The sequence below is a fragment of the Athene cunicularia genome (genome assembly GCF_003259725.1).
Source record: "Athene cunicularia isolate RWA chromosome 2 unlocalized genomic scaffold, athCun1 chr2_part1, whole genome shotgun sequence".
NCBI lineage: Eukaryota > Metazoa > Chordata > Aves > Strigiformes > Strigidae > Athene > Athene cunicularia.
Window position 1 is genome coordinate 41974060 of NW_020799095.1, and position 20361 is coordinate 41994420.

The 20361-nt window shown below is 37.5% G+C and overlaps 1 protein-coding gene across 4 annotated transcripts in view; it reads left to right on the plus strand.

The window, feature by feature from the left end:
* The window catches only part of DIP2C (disco interacting protein 2 homolog C), a 243652-nt gene that overhangs the window by 120420 nt on the left and 102871 nt on the right, over positions 1-20361 (plus strand). For all 4 annotated transcript variants that reach the window (XM_026842343.1, XM_026842344.1, XM_026842345.1 and 1 more), the window contains 5 exons: positions 3901-4026; positions 4867-5076; positions 11227-11358; positions 12685-12804; positions 13735-13932. In XM_026842343.1, the coding sequence (XP_026698144.1) occupies positions 3901-4026; positions 4867-5076; positions 11227-11358; positions 12685-12804; positions 13735-13932 (786 nt within the window). The remainder of the gene's footprint in view (positions 1-3900; positions 4027-4866; positions 5077-11226; positions 11359-12684; positions 12805-13734; positions 13933-20361) is intronic.

Genomic DNA, 20361 nt, shown 5'->3' on the forward strand with positions numbered 1-20361 from the left:
TGTTTTGGGGTTTTTTGGATGAAAGCTCCTAACTGTGTGGAATTTCTGGACAAAATCTTCATATGTGAACATTTGTTTTCATGCATATTTAACAAGAAACCTGTGTTTTAAAGCAATGCTCAATCATAATGTGATCAATTCAGTTAGCCTGAGTGTGCCAGGGTAACATGAGAAGACAGTTGAGACAATTCTGTCAGACCTGTAATACAAGGGGCATCACCCTGCCAGAGATGGTTTGAAATTCTAATATGATGTTCTCTGCTGATGCTCTGTGTGATATGTGGAGAATACAAACTGCTTTGTGCTGATGGGATTCGGGAGGATAAGCAGTCTTCTGTCCTGAGGGAACTTGGATATGTCTTCTTAGCCTCATTATACTTTATCCCAATGTATATATATCACAAATATGGTTTCCTTCCTTTAGTGAACAAAGAGCTTCCAATTACTATTGTATAAATTCCTATTACAAGTCTTCTTGTATTTTTTTTCAGTAGCTACTAGGGGCAGATTGTGGACAAGAGTGGGAGAGAGTGGGTCACATACAGTATGATGAACACCATAGCCCATCTTTCACCAAGAGGAAGGCAAAAAGCTACCACACTCTTGCTCAAATCGATGAGAAGCAAATCACCAGGGTCAGTCTTTGCTAAGGAATTTACATTTCAGTTTAGTTTAAATCCGTGCTTCATGAAACTATGAGATTATTAGTCGTATTTTGGTTAACATTCCTTGTGATACATCAGCAAAGTTGGCTTGCAGATCAGAAAAGAAAAGCTAAAATCCAGAAAAGCAAAGCATATGTATGGAAAATGCATACCCGAAGCTAATATTTGGTGGGAACAATTCTACTGTTTTCTGTCTTGTTGTGGTTACAGGATAGATGTTGTAACCTCTGAGTTGTTCTCAAGTGTAATTCTTAAGTATCAGTCTGGCTTTCCCTTACCTCTTTGGTTTCTCAAATACTTTGTGACATAGTCTCTAGGTATGAATGGCTTGAATGCTGTTCAATAGCTTAACAAGTCCAACTCTATACAAGACTGTCAAAATAGGTTGAAGAGCATCTTCAGAACCCATCAATAGGCTTTCATTCAAAAAGAAGACCATACAAACTATATAGGCTGTTATTCATTCTTTACCTAATCCTTAGCCTTTCTTTAAATGCTTAGAGACACTTTGCTTAGCCAAGAGTTTTATTTCTGGGAGAGAATGTTGTGAAATATTTTTCACCCGAGCTTGACTGTTTCTGCTGCCTTTTTTTCCTCTCCCCCTAAAAGCCTGTAAGCTCTTGCTGATAGACCCTGGACCATCCCTGGACTGTCCTGTCCTCAGCCTTTTCTAGTCATGTGTCCTGTTTTTTTGGTAGCCTCCATGCTCTGAGTAATGTCTTCAGAATAGTTGACCTTGCAGGCTGGGCTGGGAGCAGGTGTGTGTGTTCCTTCTCCCCAGTCAGTCTCCCTCTTGTTTATTCAGAGTTTCTCATCTTTTCTATTGTATTGTCTTTCCTGTGGGGTTTGGGGGGTTTTTTTTGAGTGGGTTTTTTTTAGTAATCCATAGTTTGGTTTATTCCACAGTAACCCATTACAAATAAACATATCAGGCATGTGCTTTATTAAGAAAACAATTCAGTTCCTGGACTCCTGTGGACTCATTTGAAAATCAAAACCTTGCAGAGTATTTTTAATTAGGCTGATGAGTTTACTTTCTTACATCAAAAAAGAAATCAAAGAATTCACAAGTTATGATTCAGTGTCCAGCATTTTAATAACGATTTTGTCAGCTTTCCTCCTTTAAAATAACTTTTGAAGAATTTGAGTTACACCTCATCTCCCTCATAATGAATAGTGAAAAACCACTCCTCAGTACAATAATATACAAATAATTCTTCCTGTCTTGATCAGCAAAATTTATTCTCTTCCAAAAATTGCTGTAGAGTTTTGGTTTCTTTTAAAAGGGAAAGCTCATTTCTTTACTGCTTGATATCTAATTGCTATCCTTTGAAGGAAAACCAAGAATTTTCCTTGTTTGCTGGGTAAGAAACACAAACTATTAGTGAGCATGTTCAGTCCTGTATATGTTATTGGCATTGGTGTAGAGTGAGCAGGTAGGAATTTATCTTGGGGACATGCTCTTAGGTAAAGACTTACATTGTTTATTTTGTTAGCCTGATACTTTTCACATAAACTTTTCATCAGGTTTTAATTATAAGAAAAACCTTAAACCATCTACTTTAAAATAATGACAGGAGAGAAATTGTTTTCTGCTTTGAGGTTAGCATTGCAATATTCCTCCCTTTTGGTCCATCAGCTGCATGGCTCTTTTATCTTTCTAGTATGCTCTTCCAGCTTTGCTGTTTGCTTCTCTTGATTTGCGTTCACCTATGTGCTTATTGTCTTAAAACAAAAGAAAGAAACAACTCACAGAAGCAGCTGGTAATGTTCTTTTTCTTAGACTTACTCTTCCCTGCAGTCTTTCCACTGAGAGGTGCTTAAACCCTGGCAGAAGACAGGGAACACTTTTATTAAAAATGAGACGTTGTGGCTTGTCAGCAGAGTTTATCATCTAGTGCTTCTAGTCATCCTTCTCAGTTGTACTTACACCGATGTGATCCAACCAACAGATCTTTAAATTAAGATATATATATATATATATACTCTTCTCTTTCTTGTTGCTTTTCTTGGGGAACATTATCTGTTCAGAGCTGCCACCGCATCAAAACAGGAGTAGGAAACAGGCTGTGTGCTGCCAGACCAGCCTCCAAGGGTGGTCTTCAAACAGATTCAGCAGCAAAAGTGGGATCACTCTGGATTAAGCCTGCTTCACTATGCTCCTGCTTCACAAAGGGGAACAGCTAAACAGTGCACACAACTTGATGTGTTTTCAACAGCTGACTAAAAGGCAATGTCTAATGTGCTTCCAGTTGTGTGCCAGATGGTCAGTGTGTGGCAACTTCTTCAACCATAAGTGACTTTTCTTGGCTGCCATGTGTTTTGCATACAGTATCCTCATGCATGTCTTGTCCCAAACCCGTATGTCTAAGCAAAGTGCAAAGTAGTAAACTAAAGGCAGAATTATTTCAATGTATAGTTATGGTAGTAATTAAAAGATTTGCACAAAACAGAATAAGTAATCAAAACATGTCACTAGTGTCTTTTAGGCGTGATAAATGGCCTTTTTCAGACTTGGGGAGGCAGACAGCTATATCTACATGTGAAAGGTAGAGAAGCTCTTGATGGGGGATGTCCCATGGAGAAGGGATCTGTTGCATGCTTTGGAGTGGGCTGGTGTGAGCTATGTGAAGTACCAGGCCTGTGCTTGGGGTGCTTTTTCTTCTCAGACCAACCTTACATAATACTTACTTTTCGGTGAATAAAGCCAAGTGAAGGAGTCAGGAGGAGGATTTGGGAATGGGGGACCTGCTGCTGTTTTGGTTGTGACATTTCACATGCCTCTTACCTTTCAAGCAAATGTTACCATTCACTTTCTCTCTGTGACTTCTGTGTAAATTGGAAACCTCATTCATTTATAAAACAGGAAATGTTAATACACCACACTTTCACTGAAAACAGTAATGGTTGCTGAAGTAACAGCTCTTGGTTAAAGAGAGGTTTGCTCTGGGGAAATGGAATTCCTACTCTTCAAGTACTGCAACACTGCTCTGGGAATATCGTACAACTCAAAGGGCTTGTCTGTTGGTATGGCATTTTTCGCTATAGCTGCTTCTTCTACAGTGAGGAGAACTCAAGCAATCCCTCTGAGATCCCCTGCATTCCTGGCCTTTCATCATTCGATATGCACTGCCAGCCTAGCTGGCATACAAACGAACCTGCGTGCAGGTGGACTGAATGCACAAACAGCTTGTTTCTGTCTGAAAGCTAGCTTGAAATCTCTCTTTTCTTCCAGATGTCCACACAGAAGCAGTTCAGGCAGCCCTTGCTAAACATAAAGAAAGGAAAATGGCAGTCCCCATGCCCTCAAAACGACGTTCATTGGTGGTGCAAACATCAATGGATGCCTACACACCTCCAGGTGAGCATCTATGTTTATTTTATGAGATTTTAAAAAATGGTTCTTTGGGCTGCTATGAACTAATAATCTGCCTGTATAGATAGTAATGGAAATGTCATTTGAAGCACACTGAGCATAACACTGAGGTATGTTTGAAGAGGAGAAAGTGAACTGAGTGGTTGGAAAGTCAACTGGGGTGGTTCACATAATTGTGTTTCTGTTGGTGGTACCTCAACTTGCATTGGACCTTTTGGTCTTATGATGACCTAACCATGGCCAGCTTGTCATATTTTCTGGAACTCCAAGTTCCTTTCAAGTTTTTAGTTTGTTCCGTAACATTGTAATGGAACGTTGTATTTACAATTAGTCATGCCGTTCCTTTCAAAATTACCTGATTTTTTACCTATTAGACTGTGAAAATACCCCACATCTCTTGCATTCTTATACTCACTGAATCCATCTGGGACTCCATTTCTCACTGAGGCATGAGCTTTCTACAGTTGCAAAATTTTTTCACAGACTTTGTGGAGTTAGTCTGGGCAAGTATTTTGGGTATTCTGTGCTGTTGGTACATGCAGAAGTTTCTCAAGCCACATTATAAAAGAAGACGTCTATTATCCTTATTTTTGTACAGTAATACACAAACCATTGCCTTAGAGCAGGAAAGCTCTCTCAGTGTGCAGTTAGCAATTGACTTCGTTTCACAGCTTTCAGTATTACAGACTTTTAAAATTATGTTTGCTTACCTTCATGAGTTTTTCTTAATAGCAGTTATCTTTAGATTTGTAATATGAACATGCCTTATTTCTATTAAGAAAACCCCGAAGCACTGCAAGTTAACAAACTGTTTTTAATTACTAGATACTTCTTCTGGTTCAGAAGATGAAGGCTCCGTACAAGGTGACTCCCAGGGAACTCCCACCTCAAGTCAGGGGAGTATAAACATGGAACATTGGATCAGTCAAGCGATCCATGGCTCTACCACGTCGACCACTTCCTCCTCCTCAACACAAAGTGGAGGCAGTGGTGCTGCACACAGACTAGCTGATGTTATGGCTCAAACGCATATAGGTTAGTATACATTTTGAGCATGTCCAGTTTAACATGGATTTTGTCTGTCACATTCAGCTGGTGCTGCTATATAAAGTCTCTCCTATGCTGCTTCTTCCTTCTGTTTTTCTATTTACATTATATGGAGAGATAGTCATGTTCTTATTTCATGAGAAAATAAACAAGTAGCAATTTATATTGGAGGGCAAATTTATGGTGTGGCAAACAGTCTCTAACCATTGGCCCCAGATATCTTAAAATGCACAGTTGCATGACTTCTATTACTTAGCACTAAAAAAGGTCTCTGTAGGATCCATCAGTAAGGAAAATCAGTGCATGCGGCACTAGGGATTGCCTGCACACTAATTTTGCCTACTACTGCACCACTTTACATTGTTTGCATGATTTTTGATAATTCTGTTAACAGTAGGTCCTCTTAAAAATATTTTTTATCTGCTCTTAATTGAATCTAGAATACTTGGGTTGGGATATCTAGCCATTATAGTCCTTGGGAAAGTCTGTTGTACACCTTCGGAAAGGAAATCTGTTGTTATTATTAGTAGCTTGTTATATCCTTTGGAAAGATCCTAAGGAGTCAAAGCTTTCTTTCCATTAAGGCTAAGCTTCACAGACAGGAATAATTTCTTGATATTGTGCCACTGACATTAGTCTTCATTAAAATGAGGCAGCTATTTGATCAGGCATGTGGAAAGCAAGACTTGTGTTCTCTTCATTCTCCAATAACTGCTGTTTATCATACAACTCATCTGCTTTGGGTGCATTCTTGTTGGGGCTGTGTATTTTGGGTTGTGTCACTGAAAATCTGTTGGAATCTATATTGGAACAGATAAAACAACCTTGCTGCTGTTCTGCTACACATAAGAAATGCAGTTTTGTGTGACTGTTCCTCAACAGATCATTCCTTTTCAAGTATATGTAACATGAAAACATCTTAAATGTTCTGATTTTGTGTGTTGGAACTTATTTTTCTGTAAGTATACCTTGATGTAACACCTGTATTTTCAGATAAGTAATCATCTCAGTGTGGCCTGGATTTGCTGGATTGCAGTCAGGAGAAGAATTTCTATTGTATTCTTAAATTCATGCTAAATGAATAGCTTAGAACCTTGGTTTAGAAACACATACACTTCTGAACACATTAATCATTGCATTTGGTTATCTTCTGTGACTTCATCCTGAAATGCTAGAGGAAATTATAGCATAGAGAATTAAATTTATCCAAACTCTAAAAGGTTGCATTACTCACACACCAAATCTTAATGTGCCTTTAAATATAGCTTCTTTATAATGTGACATTTCAGTAATTTTAAATCTGGCACAGTAAGTCTTTTTTTATAATCACTGAATTTGTGGTAAATAATACAGAATTTATAAAGCTAAATTAAGATGGTGGTATTCTGCAGAAGAGGACAAATACTACGTATTTTACTTGTTTTATTTCACCTTGTTGTTGTTGACTGGAAAGATTTCTCTTTTGAAGGAAACAGTTAAACTTACCTCATTGTATACATATTTTTATTAGTTCTGACAATAAGATACCTTAAATGGCATCACTGGTTGGACAGTAGTTATGATGTAGTAATGAAAAGGTTATATGAATACAAAATGTGGGTGATATCTGCTAACAGATTGAGACTGTGATCTTAAGGTTACCATCAGTCATTGTTGCTAAGATAACTGGAAATGTAAGAGAAACGGCACAGATGATAACTTCAAGTTGTATTTCTTCATGGGTGAGCTGCTTCCTGTAAGAATTTTAAATTAAATGGCTCTTTCATTTCCTTTCAATCCAAATAGGTGGATTTTGTATTTAAATGTATTCTAAGAGTTAATCAATTTGAAATATTCCCACAGATAGCCTAGTTTCAGAGGCAGTGTGCCAGTGATAGTAGATGAATAATACTCTTTGGTAGGAGAGAAGGCAACAGAGAAGAGTAATCCTGTTCTCTGAAGCTCCTCAGCTACTGGAGACAATATGTTCTTGATCACAAAGAACATATATTCCCATGGCTTGATGTTTCTTAAGTCCAGGGAGTTGTTCTCCAGAGACAGATCAGCCTACAAGAGAGGTATCATCTATAAATATATAAGGACGTACTTACTGAAGATGCCAATTTTGATAAATACAAATTTAAGGGGCAACGGGAAAGACTTTCAATGATAACCAAAAACAGCCTTCTGTTCTGATATCCACTTGGATTTGACCTGAAGAATGCATCACCGAATCAAAGGGATATTTTTCTGATTTAAGTACTGTAATGCAGTCCTGAGAAGGGATTTGATAAAATGCTTTGGTTGTAATATAATCAGAGTTCAGCTTTGTGGATCATTGAGATGATTTGCATAAGTTATTATATGCTTTTAATGTTATACTGTTCATTTAATTTGGCTGCTGCTGCTGCTCTATTATGGCCAAAGTTCTAGTTTAGAATAGATATCCTTAAAATATTTATTCTCAGCTTTAAGACGCTCAGGTGTCTGTATTAAGCTACAGGTAGAATCTATAGATTGGCATAGATATCACAGTTGCATTGGGTAATTCTTGAACTTACAGGTCAAACCCCTGAAATCCGTAAAAAATATCTACTGTTTTGACCCATCTTTGGATCAGCATTTTTTATATATCTAAGGTCTTTAAAAAAACTCAAAGAGAAAAAACACATCCCAAAGCTCAGAAAGTTCATGTAATGAAAATCACATAGCACTTACCTGTGATTATAAATTTATATAAAGAGTTAAAAATCTTGCTACAAAATTTTGATCCTATAGGTGCGTTTAATGTTTCTTTTATATGCTTCAAATATGTTTCTGTTTGAAAATCACATTAAAGGCCACATAGATTTCTAATAAAGTAAATTTAGTAAATCATAAGGCATGACTGATAGTTCTCTGACAACCTGAAAATTCTTATGTGTTCTGAGGGGAAATACTAACTTATAATACAGGAGACTAGTTTAAAATACTCTCTGTCACTGGGACATCAATATGGGAGAAACCCAGCTGATGGAAAAAACTACACCTCTGACTCTGGATTTCTCTTCCTTGACAACCAGAAGAATCAGCTTGTTTGGGAGAAAAAGGTGCATTTTTTTTTCAAGTATAGTAATCCAGAGATGCTTTTTGAGTTCCCAGAGAGTTTTTAAATACATGGTGCTTATGTGCGCTGCCAAACTTCCACTGGAAAGTATTCCTCTACCTCTTGGCTTCTCAAACTTGGGGCTCTGTCAGTGCACATACTCTGTACCTACATGAATGTGCTCTGCATTGTTGGTTCTTTCTGATTCACATGAAACAGGGTAAATTGTATCACTTCAGTGGCAGAAATTAAGAGAGCCTTAACTGGAAACAGCTGTTCTGTCTGTGATCTTCTAATGCAAGAATATTGAAAGAGATGGGAAGAGGAGGTCACGCAAATATCTATGTTTGATGGAGGAAATGCTTTGAAGTCATGCAGCTGTCACAGTTTCTACTTTTTAGTGAACAGATGTGTCAGGATCATTATTCTTAACTAAACCTCAAACAGTGCTTCAAGTTACCTGATATAAGACCAAGCAGCTCTATACAGATTGTGTCGATAGTCTAAGCCTGGATTTGGTTCTATACCCAAAAGGGTACGTTTCACATAACATAACAATTATCTTTGTCTTTAGAAGTCATTCAGACCAAATTTTTGTCTGTATGGCTTTCATTTCTCCAAGCCTGACTCTGAGAAGGGAACCAACTGAGTATTTGTAAATCTAATTGATGAAACCTACAGCTGTAGATATTGCCATGATAAGACATCTGTTAAGCAGATAATATAAATGAACACAGCAAGACAAACCTTAACGTTCCTCTTCTGCTGGATAAGGGTTCTTCTTAATGAAAATGTAAATAGCAGATGGGCAGCCAGAGTGCTAAAACCCTACTCTTTGGCCAGCCAGTGGTGGCCACCTTGGGAAGCGAGTTTCTTTTCGGTAAATTCATGTGCCAGTGCTGCTTGTTCAAAAGGAAACCCTTTTACAAAAGAGCAGGAAGCTTCTTTCTCATGTTATTTCACCCTACTAGGCACCATGTGTTACAGAGAAGTATTTTGTTTCAAGTGTATGCATCTATCTGAAGGGAGAGCATCTCTGCTCTGTGGTGCTTTGAATCACGTATCTTCTCTCGCACACATTAAAAAAAAAATCATCTCAGTGCTAAAACCTGAAAGGAGATACTTTAACTCCAATTCAATTTGCCTTGTAGAGTCTGGAAGATGGAAATACTTCACTGGAAAGATATAAAATATTATAGCTAACTTTAAAAATACTTTCTCACATTACTAATAGCTAACTAAGTACCACTATTTTCTTAGTCATGATCTTCTCTCCTATTTGCGTAGCAAAACTGCATTATAAGTAAAAGATAAAAAGATAAACATCAGCATTTTTTAATTGACTTAGTTACTGGGTAATTCAATCATGATCTATAAAAATCTCTTGCCACTTAGCTAGGAAGGGCAAAAATTGTGCTGATTCTAAAATACTTGATAATGACAAGACATCTAAAAAGAAGACATTATTCAAACAATTACCAGCATAAGCTTCATAGCCCAAGCTATTATACTTAAGTTGGTCATTTGCAGCAGAATATAAGTGTTTGTTTCAGTAAAATTATAACAGTGGATTGGTCAGACTCGAAAGACTCAACTGGACATGTGTAGGATGTAAGGTTGTTTTTGAGTTGCACGATAAAAGCCACCTTGTGTTTTCTTCAACCAGATACTGTGGTTGAGTGATGAGGTTGAGTCCTTATGATGCTCATGAATATAAACATTAAATAACAACTGTAGACATTATTGTCATGTCTTAATTTTTCATGATTGTCCATCAAATGCTAACTTCAAATGAGAAGTATGCAAAATAGGCATCTAATACATCATCCCGTTACTGTAAGTTTTTCAACAATATCTTTGTTGATGGTGTGTGAATGGATTGAATGCACAAGAATTACAATGATGCAAAGTTCAAGACCCATAAAAATGCTTTATAATTACATTTGCGGTGGAATTTATTGTAGAAGTTGGTGTTATAGTAGAGTTATGACACCATAATGCTTATAGGACAGATTTAATAAAAAGCACATCTTGAAAACAGTATTGGAACAAGATGAAATTTCTGCAGAATTTTTGCATTTTTAAAGACGCTTACCCTATTGTAAAGTGGAATGCATTCCACTTCAATGACAGCAGAATGAAGACCTGCCGCCTTTGTATCTCAGAGGCTGCTGGGGAACATTTATGTCAATTGAGAGAGAAGTTGTTATTTGCTCATGGTATTTATCTCATCTACTCTAATGTGGATAAAAACCTGGAAAAAAATTATGAGACAACCTATAAAAATAGGACAAATATGTAGGTAATACAGACTCAAACTTGAAAACATGCGAAAACAAACTGTGGTAGCATGCTGAGTTATCAGGCTATGAAAGACAAAGATCTGCTCTTGTTTAGCAGTGCTGGCATGAGTCAGACCAAATTGTATTTGCCTTCTGGAAGGCAAGTCTTTGTTATGCGGAAGAATTGAAATAGCTCTGTCTAAAAATAGTAGACAAGCAAGTGTCCATGCAGAATGCAAAGTTCATGTTTCTTTACATTTTATTTCTTTCCCCTGGATTCCAACCCTGCTATGATTGATTTTTTTCCCTAAAATACAAATTAATTCTTTTCTTAACTAAAATGGGCATGTTCAAAATGCAGGTTATAAAAGGGATATGCATTGGCACTTGCAAGTGATTGACAACATGTTGTATTCTTTTTATTTAGAAAAACCGATGCAATAATCTCTCAGAATTATATTTGTCTGGGTCTTTTCTTCTTGAGACTGTTCACAAGCTTTAACTTAGTATAAAATTTAAAGTCAGTGGAGAATCTACAACCTAATTATATCTTTTTTTAGCCTGTTACTTATATGATTGCAGATATACAGCCCCTGTTTTCATTGGTGGAAACTTTATTTATCAAAATTATGCTGTACATTATAGTTGTATGCATTCATTTTGTGCATTAGCTTTAACATTTGTTCTGACATTGGGAAACAAATCAAATAGTATCCTTTTGTCTTCCCTTTGCTTTTTCTGCCCTTCAACACTAGAGGTACACAGTTAAATCTTTTAACTTATTTTTCACAGAAAATCATTCTGCCCCTCCAGATGTTACCACTTACACCTCAGAACACTCAATACAAGTAGAAAGACCACAAGGATCAACAGCACGGGTGGCACCAAAGTATGGAAATGCTGAACTTATGGAGACTGGTGATGGTATGTCACAAAGCAAAACTGGGGGGTTTTTTGAGTATTGTAACCTTTATAGTGGTTACTGTATGCATCTGCTCTTTGTTTCTTCTGGGTACTTTTTACTTATAAACACGTACAAAGTTGCAGCATCTTTACAGTCTTAAACTGGTATAAATGAAGACGACATAGAGAAATGTTTCATAATCAGCAGAGCTGACTCCCTGTAGAAATTGGCAAAAGAAAGCAGTGAATCTCTTTAGATCTGCTTTTATCATGCTGCCTGGTTACAGCTAACCTGTTTTTTAAATGGCAAAGAACGTGACATGCTACGATGGCTGCATCTTCAAAAGTGACGTTTATTTTCTGATTTTTTTTTTTTTTTTTTTAAAATTTGTAAACCCTTTCTTATTTACTGCTCCTCTTTTCTAAAACTTATTAAACAATATTTCAGCAGGGTATGGAATTGTTGACCAAGTGTATCGCATCTAAACTTGGCAGCTTCAGCTCTAAAAGCCACTTGGTAAAAATGTTGGAGCCAACTTTATGGAAGGGCAGGAAGTTGAAATTTCTGCAATTCATTGACAGAAATCTATTAGTTCAGGAACAGAAGACATTAATGTTGCAGAGGCTTTGCACTCAACTAGGGAAAAGGAAGGGGGAGGTGACTGATGAGATTATGCTATAAAAGTGCCCCTTGCCCAATACTGCTGTTCAGAATCTGTGTTTTTTGAAGTACTGTATGGGCAAGCACACTCCCTTTGGAGTTTGCTGGCTGGTGAGATTGGCTGTAGGAATGTTCAGAGAACACAGGGTCATGCTAAAGTAATACAAAAATGTGAATGATGTTTAAGATGGATACGGGACAGATGTCCATTACAGTGTAAAGAGCAACCCAGAATAAATGATGGGGCAGAGCCTGTGACCCACACTCCACTGCTGCAGTCTAGTCAGACAAAGTTGGTATGACCAGTGTTCATCAGGAGAGCCAATGCCTGGTTTCTCACTGACCATTACCAATGCCACCTAGAAGAGTTCTCTGAGGTTAATGACACTTGCTGTAGGGAGGGTTTTTTCTCTGTGTTTCTCTCCCTCAGTCTGTGTGCTGTTTTCCCTCTTAATTTTGCAAGCTTACTCTGACATTGCTGTATTGTTTTTATTTAAACTAGGCATCATTGTTCCTTTTTGCTGAAATGATCTTTATGTCTTAATGTTGAATACTTGAGTCACAGTATGGCATGAATCTGTAGTTGTGGTGGCCTTGCAGTCCTAGACTTTTTCTTACCCCATTTAATGTCTGGTGGGGTTCAGCATAGCAGTCAACTGATGTCTCCATTGATCCCTGTCCTGCAGGAGTACCAGTGAGCAGCAGAGTGTCAGCAAAGATTCAGCAGCTGGTCAATACACTAAAACGGCCCAAACGACCACCATTACGAGAGTTCTTTGTAGATGACTTTGAGGAATTGTTAGAAGGTAAAATGACTGTTTTTCAAAAGGTTTGGGGATCTCTTATTAAAACTCTGTAAAATGTTTGTTTCATATATTAACTTTCTAGAAAGATAAGTAAGCCCTCCCTTTACTGTCAAGCACCAAAAGCAAAATTCAGTGGAATCTGCTTGTAGTGAGCTTGGACGTAGCGTCGTAGAGTCCAAAGTCTCTTGTTTGCTCAGCTCCTGGTTCTACTTGCAAAGAAACAACAGAGGAGAGTGGAGGGAAGCTTTGCATTGGGAACATTCAACTGTGGATTTACAGTCATTGCTTTTGAACACCAATAGGAGAAAAATTGTCAGTGAGAGATTGTGTTAAATGTTTTACACATCCTTGTGTAACAGAGAAGCATTGAAAGATTATACTGAATGTAAGATAGAAACAAGGATAAAGTCAATAGATGTCATTTTTTTTTAAGGAGGCCAGTGTTTTGAGAATTAAGATTAGCCAGGATGTGGAGATTTAAATAGTCTTCATAGTAGTTTATAAGAAGTCACTGTAACAGAACATGACTTAAATCAATCTGTTTACTGATGACTTCTTAAAAGTACATTTTTTCAGTAGTTCTGCAGTTATCTCATTACTGCATTTTTTCCAGGAGGAAGTATTCTCCATCTCTCTAGGAATAAAGAAAGGTTGATTATTTCGAAGTTAAATATATGCATGCTGCCTCAGCAGTTTCTTTCCCTGCTTGTAGAGCTAGTATAAGAGTAAGTGCATGCATTCTTGAAATGTTTCAGTTGCTTCATTTCTGTTAAAAGTTATTCTGTTATATTTTTCTGTTGCTTCTCAATACCTTCTAACATGTTATTATTTTCAGGATATTTTGCAAAGGTAATTTATTCTTTTGGTTACACAGGTGTACACAAGGTATAGAATTTACATGGTAACTGTATATCTTTTCATAATCATAAGTTCAACAGCCAGATCCAAACCAGCCAAAGCCAGAAGGAGCTCAGATGTTGGCTATGCGTGGGGAACAATTAGGTGTGGTTACAAATTGGCCGCCTTCTCTGGAAGCAGCTTTGCAGCGATGGGGGACCATCTCACCGAAAGCTCCTTGCCTAACCACTATGGATACTAATGGAAAACCACTGTATATTCTCACTTATGGTGAGCACTCTCCAAACTCCTTGTGCTTTTATATATTGAATCTAACATCTGTGTGTATAGTAAATGCATAAATATACGGTGAAAAAAAGCCATCTAATGATGCATCTGTTCCATTTCTGAGTAGGGTAAGACAATTCTGAACCTTTGGTGTCTGAGTATGAATTGCTGAGATGTTACAATATGATTGATTTCTCAAAGAGGAAAAGAGCTGAGTAGATACACTCAAGGAATCACAGATTATAAATTAAAACCACCCTTTAAATAGAAATACATCCGAGGGCAGATTTTCCTGAAGATTAGCCTCTAATTGATTGCCCTTGGATATTCCCTAGGCTTTGTTCTGCAAAAGCAGAACCTGGTATACAAAATTCACCAGCTTCCTGTAGAAGTTAAAAAAGGATTTTTTTCCCATGTTCTACTGATATGGTAGTACATGTTTACTTACTTAAGAATTAGTTCTCCTGATATGTAGTTGTGCAGCTAGCAAATGTACCCCCTTGAAATAGGTTTACCAGGATGTATTTCAGTGTATGGTATGTTGATATAGTTCAATGTGTACTGCCTGACAATCTATTGCAACCAAGAAAGGCCAAATAAAAATAAACAGATATGTCTGACAAATAACTACCATATAGCTTCTAATTCTGAGATGTTCAGGGGACATTTGGGAGATGTTTAAAAGAATTATTAGGAATAACAGACTTTGAAAGCAAGTTGGAATATTTCCATTTGCTATTGATATGGATATAAAAAAATGTTTTGCTTTTTTTATTTCTACCTTCTGTGCAGAGAATATTTTTATATGCTGTGATGTAGAGGTCTGTTTTGTTTTGTTCAGTGCTGAATACTTCTTTCCATTCAGGATTCAGTGTGAGTGATGGTCCCTAGCCAAAAAGATGTCTCCTGCAAGTTTGGCATTGCAAATATAGTTAAAGGATTTTAAAGTATAACAGAACCTTTGCAACTGAAGGTCATGCATGAAATATTTTCCCTTCAGGTACCTTAGATTAAGAAGTTACTTAAATTAGGGAGCAAACATATGATTCACCATTGATCAATGTTTTTCTTCCTTAAGGACATTTACTTGGAACTAGAGAAGAATTTTAAAGTTTGCAATTACATGTTTGCAGAAGAGCAATTCATATCATCTAGTGAATGCCCTAAATAAATTAGACAGGAAAGGAAATTAAGATGCTAGTGAGAATCAGACCATTTTTCTGAATATGGGACTCTGGCCAGAGAGTCTGAGCATATGTCCTGCTTTGCCCGAAGGGCTGTAAACTGAGCAAATCAACCTGAGGAACTCATCCAGGTGGCTCACGGAACCAGCTAGCCTGCTTCTCTGTCCTAAGATAACTCTTTCCAAACTCCTCTTCTAAATAGTCCAAGTCCTGAGAAAAATAGGACTAAAATTCATGTTTTCATTACTTCCATTAGGCCCCACTCTAGGATACGGTTTTTGCTGTTGCCATTCAGTAGTTTCCTAAGGTCAGAAAAACTAAATATTTTTTTCCTTCTTTTTATAGATAAAAGAAATTACAAACCAAAACATTTCATAAGGAATTCAGTGACTTATCTGCTAACTAGATTTCAGGCTGACATTCTTCTTCATGGGAAATGTCCATTAACTGTGCCATAGCAGTTTTCTTTACTTAAATGACAACTGTTTTGAAATATCATTAACATTACAGCCACCTGCCATTTTATTCATGACTTCAAGGATTATTTTGCTGTAGCTATTCCATCTTTTGTGTCTGTAATATTTTTTAGCAGTTTTGCGCATGGTATTTTTTAAGGTGGAACAATAACAGACATTAAGCATTGAACTCAGCAAAGACACTCTTATTCATGAGCTTTTATCACTGCACATGGTTCCACTGCATCCTGCGGTAATAAACTTTTGAAAGATGAGCTTAACCTGAAATCCCACCACATGATATTAATGTGACACTTCATTTCCTTGTGTGCATGCTATGATCAGATGAGTAAAACTTTAAAATATCAACATGAAGGACTTTAACTAGCTTCCAGGTTTGTACCTCACAGTTGTTTTCAGGTTCTTTGCCAACTTAAGAAAACACCGTTGCCAGGATTTTTTCATATGTTCACTATTTTGACAAATATTCAATAGTTTAAGGAATAATTTTAAGTTTCTAGAGGTTCAGTCTTTGGCATGTTACCAACATAGCCACTGTGCACCTCTTCTTGAGTATTTTATCTCTGTTTACTGTTTCTGCTTCAGTCTCTTCTCACAGTCTCTTGCGTCTTCATGGAAATCCTCTTCATTCATCCTTCACCTTTCTGGTTAAGAGGAGTGTCGTCCATTATGTCTTTTGATCCCTACTCTTCATACACAGCATCTTTTCCAATTTATTGACTCTGCATGGATGAGTTGCAGGTTTGCCTGCTTCTTCCAAACTTGTTTCCGTCTTTCTAAACTGCATTCCAGGGGAGTGTCTGTAGCTGTGAGCTAGGTCATAGCCTGAGTAAAAGTGCTTATTCCCTTAACATCAAGCATATTAATCTCCTCCTGTCTGGAGCATTGTAGACAATATTGCTGTTGTGCCAGTCACTCAGGCTGTAACTTGGTATTGTACATGACCCGGACTTCTCACAGCCATTCTGTGTCCAAACCTCGCAGGTTATTTGGGGAGAAAATCTCTTCAAATACAGACCTTTTGCTGAAGCTACATGGCAAAATCTCATCCCATCTGTCACCTTAGTCTTGATTCTTACATCAGACTCTCTCTAGCCCAGAAAAATGCAGTATTGGCCTGTTGCATCTATCCAGGATGCTTTCATACTTCCCCTTGGTGGCCCTGCATGCCAAAAAGGAGCTCTTAGAGTCCACAAAATTCTCCTTCTCCCAAGCCTTCCTCACAACTCTTTTGCAGTCCTGTCCAGAGACATCTGAGAGTGGTCAGACCAGTGGCCAAGCTATGATACGTCGTGGCAGACAGCTGTAGATTGGTGTGATAAGAACAACTTGTGTGCTTTAGTGGAATGAATTTCCCTAACAGTGGCCGATGTGGATATGATACAGTTAGTGTGGATTTAAGTGGTGAGTGTTCTCAATCATGATGTGCTGTTGTGCCATAAGTGCAACTAGTTTAAAGAAGTTATTCTTTCAGCTGTTGCTTAAAATCATCACTGTCTTCCCATTCCTCTGCAGGAATTAATCTAATTTGTAATGCCTTTTATCTCCCATGTCTTTTTCTGCATGTTTTTTGAGATTTTTGTCTTCACAGAATGTCAGGACTGTTTTTTTCCATGTGTCTCAGATTTCTGTAGATAGAAGAAATGAATAGCTGCACTTGTAAACAATCTTTTTTTCAAGCAAGTTTTTGAAGCAGTTTCCCTCAGTTTTTGAAGTTCTCGGTGACCCAGTTGTAATCTTTGTTTAATGTACTCAAAACTCTTAAACTCCTTCTAGTGAACGAAACACTATGAATATTACTTCTTTTTTCAAATATTCTGTTCCTCAGGGAACTTGGTGAAGTGGGGAACATCTTAGTTAAGTTATTCACAGTCCCTTTATAAATCAAATCACTGAATATATATAAACTGAAATGCCTGAGATACGGGAAGGAAAGATGTCTTTATCAGGTTTCATGTAAAGCTGAACTCTTGAAACCTAATATGTGCTTTGAGGAAAAGGAAGACAATTTCTTTCTCAGACAAAGTTAATCAGAGTAGTCAGGCATCTGGTTCTGGTATTGTTGGTATTAATAATGAAGTGCTTACTGATTTCTTAGAGGAGAAACTTGAATAAAGGACAATTAAACCCTATATAGTACTTATGCTATCACTTTGAATTTTATCACTTTGAATACTATCAATTAAAATGATTATCTAAGAAAAATCAGAAAGGCTGGGGGAAAAGTAAAAACCTGAAAGCAATTTAGGAATGAGCAAGTTTTGAGCTTTTTTATTGTAGTCATTATTAAAAACAACAAAACGAGTACCAGTTAACTGCATCTGATTCAAAGAATCTGATTTCCTTTATCTAACATGTTCTGTAATCAGATTTTTTAAAAAACATTTTCAGTAGCTCTGATGTATTGTTTTCCACATCATAGGCCCGTTGAGACAGCAAGGCTAGAAAAAAAGAGCAGAAAAGGCTCTCTGGATAGATAAGTACTTTTTCTGTATCCATTTGTATTCTGTGGTAAACAAAATGCCTGAAAAATGGCATTTTTTACAAATTAATTACCATTAAAAAAAATACTCAATGTAACTGTAAACATTTTGAGGACAAAGCAGAGGTGATGTAGCTTGTACTTGGAAGATACCCTGAGACAGCTGAAACTTAACAATAGACTGAAAATAGCCAACTCCAAGCCATGCCTGGTGTGCAACTTGGCCTCCCACATCCTCTTGCTGCAGGAATCTCTTAGGCCAGGAATTTCTCAATCATTAGGAGGAGGGAGAGGGAATCGAGACTCTTCTAACCAAGCAGCTACATTACCAGACTGTCCTTATCTCTGAAAATAACTCAGTGCTTGCAGAGGTATGGATAGCCATGGTTCAAGTCCCTAGATAGGTAGCAATCTTTTGATTATTTAATACTTTAAACCTTTATTTCTTTAATAAAAAGACAGAAAATTACTTTTAAAAATCTGTATTATAATCTGTGATTAAGACTGGAATATCAAGCAATGTAGTAGCAAGGTTACCTCTATTCTGAGTATGTCTGAAGTCTTTTATTCTCTGCAACAGAACATTTTTATTCTTTTTCTTTGGATTTTTTTCTCCCAAAAGGCAACAACAACAACAACTTCATTTGCTGCTCAGGATGGATCTAAAGAGTTCATGAAGAAAGGGTTAACAGAGCAGTAGAACTGCAATTACTCCTTTGAAAAGCAGAAAAAGTGCTCCTTTACCTGCATAGCATTAGGAAGTTTGCCATTTATGCCAGATTTAATAAATACACTTGTTTCTATTTGATATAAGAAATGTCATACTGCAGTTTTGAGAAAATGAATATTTGACAAAATTGTTTGCAGTTAAACTTTGGCAGTCTCGCAATCGCTGTGCATGGAGATTGGTAAGCAACCACTGGTTTGGCTTTGTTGAGTTAGTGCTGTGTGGTTCTGAAAAGCATTCTGAAGATGATAAGGAAATTGATTGTGGTTTGTTTTTTCTCTGAGTTTTCTCTCTGATACAGCTTTTCTCTTACAACCTTCTTTACATTCAACACAAACATACAGTCCTTTCACAGATTTGCAAAGGAAGAATAAGGGAATTTACCACAGTGTCATACGGAAAGCATCTAATTTTTCTTAACTGATCCCTTTTTGTGTGGTTTTTAAAACGTGGTGGATTCCTTTACCCTCATAACGTATTGCTTAATCAGAAGGGACTGGCTATTAACTCACTCTGGCTTGCTAAATTCTAGTTGGTAAAAGATACTACCCTCTGAACAGACCGTTAAAAAAGAGCAAAACTGAATACAGGAGAAATGTAAAATATATGTTTGCTGGTGTAGATTTGCTACTATTTAACTAAATCAAAATTCTAGTGGCAAAAGAAAAGGGACTTGCCCTACACAGGTGTTAACAGTGCTTGTCACAGCTGCCAGAAAGCAAGATACTGTTTTCCATCCTGTCCTACTGAGAATATCTGCATACACATTGTCTGCCAGATATGGCTTGGATTCAGAAGTATAGCGGTACTTGCTGATACTTGCTGGGCAGTCTTGCTGGAATGCTCAGCTTAGTTTGCAAGTATATGAAGAGCATTAAAGGCCTTCCTGCATACACATGCTGCTAGGGCGTGCAAGTCTGGCAGCAGCACTTGGGGCAAGTGGCAGAAGTGGCTAAGGAAGATGCAGTCACCTTTAGAAGAAGACGTTTTATTTCAGTAAATGCTTAAGCAATTATAAGTTAGGCGATGATAGATGCAGAGAAAAGCTTAATTTCTTACCATCTCATGGAGCTATATAAGATCTTGGAAAGCAGCACCACAGTTAGCATCTTGATGGGAGGTAGGAACAAGGTTATAATTTGTAGTAGAGGCAAGGTGTGCATTAACAGTTGTTGTTGGGGTTTTGTTTTTCAAAATCAACTTGGAAAACTCTTTGATGGACACCTACCCATTGGCTTTGTTTGGGAAATAGTTTTGTGACCTGAAAACTGAGGGGTAATTCAGGTACTTAAACATCTCGTGCCCCACATTACCCACAATGTGTGCATGTGACTGGCAGACATGGCACAGGGTCTGCAGAGCCTAGGCCCCTTCTGGAGGGCACCCTTGTGCCTGAAAGCCCACTGGACACTCAAATCTCTCACTACTGACTTATCTCTGTGGATGACTTACCAGTTCTTCATTTTTGAATGCAAGAAAGTAGCTGCTCATGTATGGCTGGTGAGCAGATCAGAGCCTGGCAGGGACAAATCCTGTTCCTGTTGAGGCCGGTAGGAGTGTTGT